This window comes from Erythranthe guttata, chromosome 2 (assembly GCF_056151865.1).
Source record: "Erythranthe guttata isolate IM_541 chromosome 2, IM_541, whole genome shotgun sequence".
Lineage (NCBI taxonomy): Eukaryota > Viridiplantae > Streptophyta > Magnoliopsida > Lamiales > Phrymaceae > Erythranthe > Erythranthe guttata.
In genome coordinates, this window is record NC_142534.1 from 14,744,151 (window position 1) to 14,757,186 (window position 13,036).

At 32.1% G+C, this 13,036-nt stretch overlaps 1 protein-coding gene across 1 annotated transcript; it reads left to right on the forward strand.

Annotated features, from left to right (window-relative positions):
* LOC105969396 (disease resistance protein RPM1) lies at positions 1–3,084 on the forward strand. Its single transcript, XM_012994149.2, has one exon. The coding sequence runs from the start codon at positions 133–135 to the stop codon at positions 3,013–3,015; it is 2,883 nt and encodes a 960-aa protein (XP_012849603.2). The 5' UTR covers positions 1–132; the 3' UTR covers positions 3,016–3,084.
* The last annotated feature ends 9,952 nt before the right edge of the window (positions 3,085–13,036 follow it).

Below are 13,036 nucleotides of genomic sequence, written 5' to 3' on the forward strand. Positions count from 1 at the left end.
ACACTTCTTCTCCAAACGGCCATCTCTGCATTATGAGTATCCATCATCTCTTTTACTGAAATCTAGAGAGAGAGAGAGAGAGAGAGAGAGAGAGAGAGAGAGAGAGAGAGAGAGAGAGAGAGAGAGAGAGAGATGGTAGAATTGGCAGTTGTATTTGTACTTGACAAGCTGACAACGTTACTGGAGGACAAAGTGAACCTGATAAAAGACGTGAAGCGGGAGATAGAGTACGTCAGAGATGAACTCGAGAGAATGACGGCTTTTCTCAGAGTCGCCGACGCTGCAGAAGACGGCGATCCGGAGCTCAAAGTCTGGGTTAAGCAAGTTCGCGATCTGGCCTACGAAACCGAGGACATCATCGACGAGTTCATGTTCCACCTCCGCCGCACAAATCCCTGCTTCCCCGCCGCCGTCGGAGCCTGTTGCTTTCTGCATAAGCTGATTCTCGCCGTCAGAAACCTCAGAACCCACTACGCCATCGCTTCTGAGATCCAGACCATCAAATCCAGGATGGCCGACATCGCGGAAGGCCACCGGAGATACCGTTACAGATTCACCGTCCCGAATCAGGGATCGAATTCATCGGCCGGCGGTGGCAGCAGTCGCGGCGGAATTGATCGGCGCGGCGATGCGCTTTTGCTCGAAGAAGGCGAGCTGGTGGGCATCGATGGCCCCAAAAAACATCTCGTCGCTTGGCTTGTGGAGGGCGGCGATTCGAGGCTTAAGGTGGTGGCGGTGGTGGGGATGGGCGGTTTGGGGAAGACCACTCTCGTCAAGAAGGTGTTCGATGACGCTGCTGTCAAGAAACATTTTCACAACCACGCGTGGATCACCGTTTCTCAGTCGTTCAACGTGGAGGAGCTCCTCAAAGACACTGCCCACCAACTGTTCGATCAAATGAAAATGCCGTTTCCACCGGAGATGAGCTCCAGCTACATGAATGGAAACAGGCTCAAGGCGATAATCAAGGATTTCCTTCGTGGGCGAAGGTACATACTCGTTTTCGACGACATTTGGAGCATCCAGGCCTGGGAATCAATCAAATACGCTTTGCCCAACGATGATCGAGGCAGCTGTGTAATCCTCACCACACGTTTCTTGGATGTAGCCTCCTCTTGCAGTGTCGAGAACAATGGCTATGTCTATAAGTTGAATCCCTTGTCCGAAGAGGAATCATGGATTCTCTTCTGCCGAAAGGCCTTCCAAAGTAACTCTTGTCCTAATCATTTGACAGATATTTGTTTGAATATCTTGAGAAGGTGTGGCGGTTTGCCGTTAGCAATTGTGGCCATTAGTGGGGTGCTCTCCACCAAGAAGGAGACCAATATCGACGAATGGAAGATGCTCAATAATGGCCTCGGCTCGGAGTTGGGAAGCAACGATCAGCTCGAAAGTATGAGAAACATTATGTTGCTCAGCTTCAACTACCTGCCTTACTACCTCAAACCATGTTTTATGTACCTGAGCAACTACCCAGAGGATCATTTGATCGAGCACAACACGCTTGTCCGGCAGTGGATAGCCGAGGGCTTCGTGAGGGCAAAAGAGGGAAGAATTGCCGAAGAAGTAGCTCAAGGCTACCTCAACGAGCTCATCAACAGAAGCTTGCTCCATCCCGTGAGGACAAACGATGATGGAAGTGTCAAAGTGAGCTGCATCCACGATCTGTACCGTGAGATTATTCTCTCGAAATCGAGAGACCAGAATTTCGTGACAACGACAGCTGAAAGGAACATGGTGTGGCCTAAAAGGGTACGGCGAATATCAATCCACGGGTCATTGGAAAAAAGTGAGGTCAAAAGATACGGCACGAGACTCTGTTCTCTTCTGTCCTTTTCCGTGGGAGACTCTCGATCGATTTCGAGCATACTGCAGTTGATCAAAAGCAGCAGAATGCTGAAAGTTCTCGATTTGACAGGTGTTCCCTTGGAAAAGTTTCCCGAAGTGATTCTTGAATTGTTTCATTTGAGGTATCTGTGCCTGAGAAATACTTGGATCAAGAAGCTTCCGCGTTCGATCGAGAAACTCCAGAAGCTGGAGACCTTGGATCTCAAAGGGACGTACATCACCGAGCTGCCAGCTGGCATTTTGAAGCTCCGATATCTGCGTCAGCTTTTGGTCTACCATCATGTTCCTGGCTCGTACATGGCGTATAACTACGTGCATGGTTTCAAAGCATTGAAAGGGATAGGGTGCTTGAAATCACTGCAGAAACTCTGTTTCGTCGAGGCTTGTTACGGAAGCACTGTGCTTAAAGAGATAGGAACAATGACCGAACTGAAGCGGATAAGTATAACGAAGTTGAGAACCGAAGACTGTGCGGTTTTGTGCTCGTCTGTTGAAAATCTCGTAAATCTTTCGTCTTTAGGTCTTAGAGCAATGGAGGGAGAGATTCTTGATCTTCAGTATCTTTCTTCACCTCCTCCGTTTCTTCAGAGGCTATACTTGGGAGGAAAAATGGAGAAGCTGCCACATTGGATAAAATCGATCCACAGTTTGGTTAAAGTATACTTGAGATGGAGCCGATTAAACGACGATCCGCTGGAACATCTGCAAGACTTGCCTAATCTTGTCCATATCGAGTTTCTCGAGGCTTACATTGGGCGTAAGCTGTGTTTTAAGGCAGGTAAGTTTCGGAAGTTGAAACTATTGGGTCTCGATAAATTGGAAGCACTTAGGGAGGTGATTGTCGAGGAGGGGTCGGCGCCCCTTCTCGAGAAGCTTATCATTCAGAGGTGCAGCTCGTTGGATAGCTTGCCCGTGGGAATCGAGCGTTTGATGAATTTGAAAGTTGTCGAGTTTTTCGACATGCCTGAGCGGTTTATCTTGCAGTTATCTCCACGAAAAACGGGCGACGAGTACTGGAAAGTCGCGCATGTTCCGGAAGTCTATCACACGTATTGGAGAAACGGTTGTTGGGAAGTTTACGCGCTCGATGATGAACGGGTAAACGAAGAAGCTGGCATAAATGGAGCTGCCGTTGTTAAGACACAGGAGCAAAGGAATTGGCTGTAACTCTCTCTCTCTCTCTCTCTCTCTCTCTCTCTCTCTCTCTCTCTCTCTCTCTCTCTCTCAGTATATATATATATATATATATATATATATATATATATATATATATATATATATATATATATATATATATATATATATATATAATATGTACAACCTTCATGTGTGTATCATCAGCATGCTCATTTTATATTGTGATCTTAAGCGATGTATTTTGTAAATAACTTGGCTGTAGCATGTATATATTCTGTATTTAGAAGTTAGTTTGATGCCAAAATCTTGATGTATTGTTGTACATAGCTGTATTTTTATAAGTTTGTATTATGTATTAAAAAATATATTTGGATTTACAGGTTGGTATTATGTAAATATATTGGCTACTCAGCTTTTAATTGGTCCAATTTGTTTTTCAACTAATCAAATGTTCAATTATTGAAGTGAATTTAAGTACAATTTTAGACTCAAATACATATTTTAAGGGGCGTGCTATCTCCCCCGTAGAGAATGCAGTTTTCGTCCCTTAAACTTGCACCGATTTCACACAAAAACATATTTGACCCTCATGTTTAAAAATTCAACACTTGTGGTCCTTTTCGTTAATTTTTCGTTAATACTAACAGAATCAAGCGCGTGCCCGTCACTGCCTTAACTGACGTGCTAACGGTAAATTGACGGAAATGATAAAAAATATTGAATTATTGAGACATGAGGAAACTAAATAATCATATTAAAAAAAAAAAGGTGCCAAATACTCCTAAGCATTCACACTCTTTTATGTTGTATTTTCTTATTCCACCTCTGAATCTTTATTATCATTAGAGTCCAAAAAAAGATTGGATTGTATAAGTAGAAGGGATTATGTGCTATATTAAAAATAAAAGGAGTTATGGAGTTATGGGCACATTTTCAAAGTATAAGGATGTAAGTTTTATTTACTCTAAAATAAACCATTTATTCTCACAATATCAGGAAATATTCACCCATAGTTCTATAAAGTTAGTTTCACAAACCAACACAAAATACGAACATAAAATTAGATATGATTTAGTAGGGAATTTAGGAATATTTATTAGGGTTAAATACAAAAATATTCATGTACTATGGACTTTGTATCATATATCCTCTGTATTACACATAAATACAAAAACCTCCTGATGTTATATTTTTTCCAAAATATAATGAAAATACCCCTGCCAAGCCCTATGATTATAAGGGTCTATTTGAGCCATTTTTCACTATATTTTTTAACATTTTCGGTAAATTTTACTTGGGAAATTTTGATATTTTATTTTTTTCTTTAAAACATTTAATTACTTAGATATTTTTTTTTTATTTTCTAAATAAAACCTTTTATTATTGTCATTTTGAATTTCTTCATTTTTTTTCCTAAATGTAATCCGGTAGTTCAAATTCTCAACAATAATAGAATTGTAAAGATGTTTGTAGTCTTAGGATGTTTGAACTACCGGAAGACATTTAATTTAAGAAAACAAACATGAAGAAACTCAAAATGACAAAAACAAAAAGTTTTATTTAGAAAATTAAAAAAAATATAAGCAATTAGATGTTTTGAAGGAAAAATATAAATACCAAAAAAATTTCCACGTAAAATTAACTGAAAATGGTAAAATATATAAAAACAACTCAATATATATATATATATATATATATATATATATATATATATATATATATATATATGCGCTTGAGTAGGAGTATTTTTGTCATATTTTGAAAAAGGTTGTAATGTGAAGGGAATTTTTGTATTTATGTTTAGTACATGGGGTATATGAAACAAAATTTATAGTATAGGGGTGAATTTCTATTTAACCCTGTTTATTATTGAAACTCGCAAATATTTGTTATAGAAAACTACATGTTAGATACTTGTAATTCATTATATAATATTTTTGAACATTATAATTCTACTATTTTCGGATGTAGCGTAATTGAAATAACGTGAGATATTAAGTCAAAATCTGAATATATGAAACATAAAAGTAATGTAAGTTCTAACTTTATTGTAGCATTTTCTTGGGAACAATTCAATTGACGAGTTTATATATATAATATTTAAATTTAGATAGTTATTAAATATTTTGAATTTATATTATTTTGAGGATAAGTGTACCCAATACAATATAAAAAAATATTTAATTAGACACGTGCAATGCACGTGCATCTTTCTAATACACCATATGTCTCATATTATATATCTTTTAGGAGTGTTTTTTTTGCCCAAATTATTTATCATTTTAAAGTTTCAATAAAGTATTAATTGCATTTTTATAATTTTGCCCCGTATCATTCTTAATTAGTTAATTAAAAAATAATTGATGACAAGTGGATTTTAGTATTTACTATGTTATTTTTGGTATAATCTATGCATATTTATTGAATATCTTAATATATGCGCAACCACCCAAAACGACATATTAGTAGGGGTTCAAGTTGGAACGGAATTTCCAATTTTCACCGGTTCCGATCCGAAAAGTTCCGATTTTGGAACAATTTTTTTCATTTTGACTAACGAAATTCCGATTTCCGAATATTTCCGTTTTTTTTGGATTGGAATTGAAAATATAAAATAAATTTGAAATTTTCAATTTCCAATCCAATTTAATTCCGGAATTAATTCCGAAATAATCCAATTTTTTTCCGAAAAATACACCTATAAAAAATATATATTATATAATACTTATTTTTCCGAAAAATACAAATGTAAGTTTTGTTTTAGGATTTTGACATAATGAATTGTTGTTAGAAATTTTATTGGGTATTATGTTGTGTTTATTTTTATTTATTTTTTTAACTGAATTTAGTAGTTATTAGTTTTACTTTTATCGATGTGGGATGTTCTTATTTTGAAATATTATGAACATTTTAGAAAATCTCGGCTAAGTTTGAAATTTTAAAGCTTATGTGATTTCCGATTTTTTTCCGAAATTTTGAAATTTCCGAGCCTTTTGGAATTGGAATGAATTTTTAGATTCCGGAAATTTTGGAATTGGAATTGAAATTAATTTTGTACTTCCGATTTTTTTTGGAAATTTTCCGCAAAGGTTTATTCCGATCCGATCCATCTGACTTTCACCCCTAAATATTAGTATTCATATGAGTATGAGTATCAGTACGAGTATGAGTATATGATGAGCGCGAGTATAAGTACGAGTATGAGTAAGAGTTCGAGTATGAATATGAGTATGATTATTTGTATGATTATTAATATGAGTAAGAGTTTAGCCTGCACAATTATACAAATTTAGTATTAGTATTAGTATTAATATTAGTAATAGATAATTATAATTAAAATTAATATTAGTATTAGTATTCGTATTTGTTTTAAAATTAGTATTATTAGTATTAGTATTTGATTTAGAATTAGTATTAATTTTTAGTGTAGTATTAATGTTGATATCAGAGATCACATGGGCAAATATACATCGCAATGTCGAGAGTTATGAATAGATGTGGTATAAAAATATTTTTCAATTTATAATATGTCCATATTTACTAATGTTACGTGCAATATTCTCTACAGAGAAGCCGATGATACATGAATTTTGTTTTAAAGCACCGGATAGGATAATGAGATCAATATTGAATTCTTACAAACTTTTTGTTACTTAAACATGTGCATTTTTTGTATGTTCACATTTATTTGCAATGAGTATAATTTTCTATGAATAATCGAGTACGTTGTTTTTTTGTGCAAGGTTAGCCTATGCATACATCTTCATTTGTTATTTATATATATTTATTTTTGTGTAAGTAATGGGTTGAACTTATATATTGAAATTGATGAATAAGAACATGTTATTCTTCCTCTAATGGTAAATTTGACTGTAGTACGTTTTGTGTTATAATGCCCCAACATTTAGATTAATGCGAAATAGTGGTTCATTGATTCGATTGTTCTCTTGAAGTTCTTGAATTTAGTTGTGAGATTTCGACGTGGATGATATTTATAACATTATTATTTTTATATTTATCTAGACTTTTTGCTGATAAAATGAAACACATTTTTTTGTTGATCGTCGATTTTTTAATTTATTGTTCTTTTACATTAATGCACTTTGATACGAGAATTGATTCTCGTGCATCGCACGGGTGAGATACTAGTATAATATAAGACATAAGAAGTATTATATAAGAGTCGATATTGGATATTTTTTAAAATATTTTGAATTTATATTATTTAAGGATAAATATACAAAATACAATAAAAAAAATTACTTAACTAGACACCTGAAATGAATGTCCAATTTATGTGCATTTTTCTAATGTTACATAAGATTCTAACAAATGCTTAAATGAAAGTTTTTACATGCATAAATAGGACAAGGATGGATTAAATAATGGGCGAATGGCAAAAAGACCCATCACATGGGACTTAAATGCATTTTGGTCCATAAAAAAAAAACAATATCTCAAATAAACCCATCCCATGTCTTTAGTCTAAAATACCCTCAATAATATAATTCTTATCAATTCCATCCATTATGCTCTAACTTCCTTAATATTACACATTGACCCCGGATTTAAACAAATATATCACATTAACCCTCAATTTTTTTTTTCAGAAAATAATTTTTTTTTCTGAAATTTTTTTTCCGGCCAGATTTCGGCGTTGACTTATTTTTTTTTTTATTTTTTTTTTTTTGAAAACTTTTTTTTTCCTGAAATTTTTTTTCGGCCGGTCAACCACCGTTGACCGCCGGTCTCCGGCGTTGACTTTTTTTTTTCTTAGACAAAAAAATATTTTAATTAATATTAGCTTCTTGGCTACTAAATTACTGTTTGAGACAGTAATATTATGAATATTATTTTTCCCAACAGTAATATTATTAATATTGATGTCTAAGACAGTTAAATTACTGTTGGAGACAGTAAAATAATTTTTTTTTAAGAAAAAAAAAAATAAAAAAAAATCAATTAATAGTTAAATTACTGTCTCCGACAGTTAAATAACTGCTGGAGACAGTAATTTAGCAACAAATACAGTAATATTAATTAAAAATATTTTTTAAAAAATAAAAAAGTCAATTAACAACTAAATTATTGTCTCCGACAGCTAAATAACTGCTGGAGACAGTAATTTAGCAACGAATACAGTAATATTAATTAAAAATATTTTTTTAAGTATAAAAAAATCAATTAACAGTTAAATTACTGTATCCGACAGTTAAATAACTGCTGGAGACAGTAATTTAGCAACGAATACAGTAATATTAATTAAAAATATTTTTTTTAAAATAAAAAAGTCAATTAACAGTTAAATTACTGTCTCCGACAATTAAATAACTGCTAGATACAGTAATTTAGCAACGAATACAGTAATATTAATTAAAAAAATTTGAAGGAAAAAAAAAGAAGTCAATTAATAGTTAAATTACTGTCTCCGACAGTTAAATAACTGCCGGAGACAGTAATTTAGCAGCCAAGAAAAATATTAATTAAAATATTTTTTTAAGAAAAAACAAAGTTATAAAAAAAAAAAAAAGTCAATGCCGGAAACCCGGTGGTTAACGGTAGTTGACCTGCCGGAAAAAAAATTCAGGGAAAAAAAGTTTTTTTTTAAAAAAAAAAAAGTCAACGGCGGCGACCGGCGGTGGCGAGTTAAGTTGGGGTCAAAATTGAAATTATGGTCAAAATTGGTTAATTGATGAAATTGGGCTAAATTGGGGTGTAAATCATGAAATTGGAGTTGAATTGGGTTTCAATGAATTTGGGGTAATTTTGGTATATATAAAATGATTTTCCTTATTTGCAAATAAGTTTAAATGAATTGGATTTATTTGAAAGATAAAAAAGTTGGATATCCCTCTTTTAATTAAGTGCCCTTGTCATGGGCCTATTTGGCATTACCCTTAAATAATTGCCACGTATAAGATTGATATATAAGTTGTTTAAGAGCTATTACAATTATTTTTTAATTAAATAAAATATTTTAAGTTATCTTAATCAAAAACATGATCTTATTTTAATATCTTTAATTAATTCCTTTGCTTTTAATAATTCTAGTTATATATTTAATATATTAGTATTTTAAAATTGCTATGATCTTATATATTCCAAATACTTAAACAATTTACTTTTAAGGTGGTGTTTGCAAATGCTTTTTGAAAGTGATTATGCGGTTTTTTTTGCTCATAATCTGTTTTTAGGTGTTTGCAAAATCAACTTTTGCTTTTGCTTCTCTTAAAATAATCTGTTTTAAGCTATTTTTTTAAAAGCACCCATAACCCTGCTTTTTCAATTTTAGTTCATTTTCTGAAATATTTGCAAACACCCCCAACTTTTAGAAATAAGCACTTAAAACTAACTTAAATCACAATCACTAACTTCTGCTTTTAAATAATCATTTGCAAACAACACCTAAAATAATATCAAATAAGCTCTAAACTTCATGAACATTTAGTAGAACATAAACATTTTTAAAGCAGGTCAGTCGAATACCTTTAAGTGGAGATAATCCAGATACCAAAAAAAAAAATCGAACATTGATTTAGGGCTTTAAATTTAAGGTACATTTATAGCAATATTATTATTTATTTTATTGTAAAAACCCGATAATCGTTCGTGTGGGGCTACCATCGAGTGTTTTGGTTATGTTTCTTTAAATTCCTCAATTTTGATCCATAAATCTTTTAATTCTTAAAATTGTTTTGATTTTTTTATACGATCAAATTTTAATTTCAGAAAAATAATTTTAAAATTTCTTAATTTATATTTATCATATGATATTATTATGTACTTATACTATATATATATATATATATATATATATATATATATATATATATATATATATATATATATATATATATATATATATATATATATATATATATATATATATATATATATATATATATATATATATATATATATATATATATATATATATCTTTGAGGTAGAAAGTAGAGCATGATTTTTAAATTTCGCCAATTTTCAAAATTCTGCTAGGAATAGATTATTTATTTACATCATTCAAATTAAAAGTGAAAAAGATAAACTAGAAATTACATCTTATGTAGCCATCAAAATTCAAACCTATAAAAAAAAAAAAAAAGGGTAAATTACACACACCCCCCTGAGGTAAGCTTAAATAACTGTAAGGTCCCTGTGGTATCGATAATTACACTTAGCCCCCTGAAACGTAGTCAGAAACTCTAATGGGATAATGAATTGGATACGTTATTCCGATAGGGTTCTAACGGACTATTGGTTTCAGAAAGTGGTGGAGACAACAAAGAGCTATGGGTGATTTAAGAAATGTTCGGGAATGTTCGAGGAGCCATGTTACCCCATAGCTCTTTGTTGTCTTCACCACTTTCTGAAACCAATAGTCCGTTAGAACCCTATCGGAATAACGTATCCAATTCATTATCCCATTAGAGTTTCTGACTACGTTTCAGGGGGCTAAGTGTAATTATCGATACCACAGGGACCTTACAGTTATTTAAGCTTACCTCAGGGGGGTGTGTGTAATTTACCCAAAAAAAAAAGTTTAAATTACAATCACCCTTAGGTATGGTTAAAGTACAAACAACCCCCTCTTGTTTGGATAATTACAATCACCCCTCAACTATAAATCTTCTTACACGTTCATCCGTGCGGTTTCAAATTTAGTGGAATCTTCGAGATTATATGGAATATTATCACTTTCGTAACCGTTTTATCCTATTCGAACTCCACATTTTGAAGCAAGATGATCATAATATGTGTTTCTTGGCTTGTATATATCAGATTGTGGTGCATCAAAAACTGTATTTTTACACAAAACGAGTACAAACTAGAACACATTCCATGAAATCTAGATGATTATGTTGAATTTGATACCATAAGGGTGGAGATGTAAGAAAAAATCATAATTAAGAGGGGTTAGATGTAATTGTCCAAACGAGAGGAGTTTTTTTATAAATTGACCGTATCTCAGAGGTGGATGTCATTTAAAAAAAAAACATACTCATTTCTGTGGAAATTTCAAACTTGAAACATACTAATTTCTGTGGAAATTTCAAACTTGGTAAGCAAGTTAAAGATAAGTGCATGACTCGGTCAATTTCCCAAAGTTTGACTATTTCCCTAAAGTCGCATTTCTTATAATAAATCTAAACAAGCGACATAGGCAGCAAGCATGGAGGTCACACGACCAATCAGAATCGAGGGTTTTTTTTTTTAATTTTTTTGGCTTATTTATCAATAAATAACCCAAAATCCTTATTTCATGAATTCACTATAAAATAGCCACTTCAACAAACCATTAATTCATTCATCATCCTATAAGCACATTCTTGATTTCATCAAACACACATATATATACTCCACAAATTATCATAATCATATCACTTTAGACAAAGATCTATAGATACAATATGGCCTTTTACTCTAAGCTCGAGTTTTTTTAGTTGTTTTGTTTCGTCTTCACAAGTATCTGATGTAAGCGCGCAAAACGCTTCTGAAAAATCGAAGAAGAAAGAGAAAACACCACGCCCGCCAATTCCAATGTCTTTGTTCCCGTTAAACTCGCAAATCTCGCGCTTGTAGTGTAATTCTTGACGTATGTGGAAATAAATCGCAGTTCCATTTCATTATGATGATCTTGCTTTGAGGATTCATTTCATTGGGTTGTAATTTTATTTTCTTTTAGTGTTGCATTCGATGATTATTTGTTGCAACATTAGTAGTAATAGAAATATATGTATGTGTAATATAAAATAGTTCTTGGTTGACATATATTCTAGTTATGAGGAGGCCTTGAGTCTTGAAATTGTTATTGTCTTTGGTAGTTACTAGTTAGTACTTAGGATTTTCACTATTGTTTTTTTTTTTTTTTAATAATTATTATTAATTTATTTTAAGGCAAATAATCCGATGAGGAATTAATATTCACCACCTTTGAATAATAAAAAAACCAATTGACCCCCTTGGATGAGGAATATTGAGATTTTTAATATTTATGAAAGTGATATAGATACTATTTAATTAGTACACGTGTCACCAAATTATGGCGATATAAAAGTTTATTTGATGTTACATCCCCTGAAATGCACCACGTGAGTCGTAATTATTGATCGTTGATCGACACACAATCACATACACATCCATAAGCATATATATGTGAGCTTTTCGACCTCATCAATGGTTAAAAATTATTTAATATATATTATCGGATGTAGTATCTCAATGATCCGATGTAAACAAGAATCATGATTTAATATAAATGTAACTCTATAAACTTCACTTTATTATTCATCATTTATTATGTTTACTTGCTCCACAATTAAAAAAAAATTACACATAGAAAGAAAACAAAAATTAAAATCAGTCAATTTCCCGAATATCATGTTTCTTGGCAATTTTAAGGGAGTAAGGGGGTGTTTGGATAAGCTTATAATTTGTTAAAATAGTTTATAAGATGTTTAATAGCTTATAAGTTCTTCAAAGTGTTTTGTAATTTTTTTTATAAAAACCTTAAAAAGTACCTATAGCCCATTTTTTTAAATTTAAAATCTTATAATGAGAAAAAATAGCTTATAAAATCATTATTCAAACATTTTAAAACTCGATTTTAAAAATAAGACATAACAATTTATCAGCTCTTACATAAGAACTTATCATCTTTTTAAAATAACTTTAAGAAAGCTGCATGAGGTCAACATGTGACCTATCTAACAATTATAGAAGAAAAATAAAATGAAATAATAAATAGAACAATTCAACCAAAACACGAAACATTTAAGCAGCCACACTCACCACATATACCACGTGGCAACTAATAAGTGACATTGACAAAGGAAGCTAGAAAATAATGTCAAGCAACCAATTACAACCCATTCCTTGCTCATCAATTAAATTAAACCCCACCAAATTATGAAGACTTCCCTATAAATAGTTATACACTTTCACAAACTAATTCACCTCTCATTCAATTGCTCATTCCTTTTGTTATAACATACAAGATTTTAGAGTTCTTGATTTCATTTCACCAAAACAACAACCAATAATATATAGGGT

What these genes read in the sequence shown, in the direction of transcription:
- LOC105969396 (XM_012994149.2), top strand. Translation starts at nt 133, where the DNA reads ATGGTAGAATTGGCAGTTGTATTTGTACTTGACAAGCTGACAACGTTA.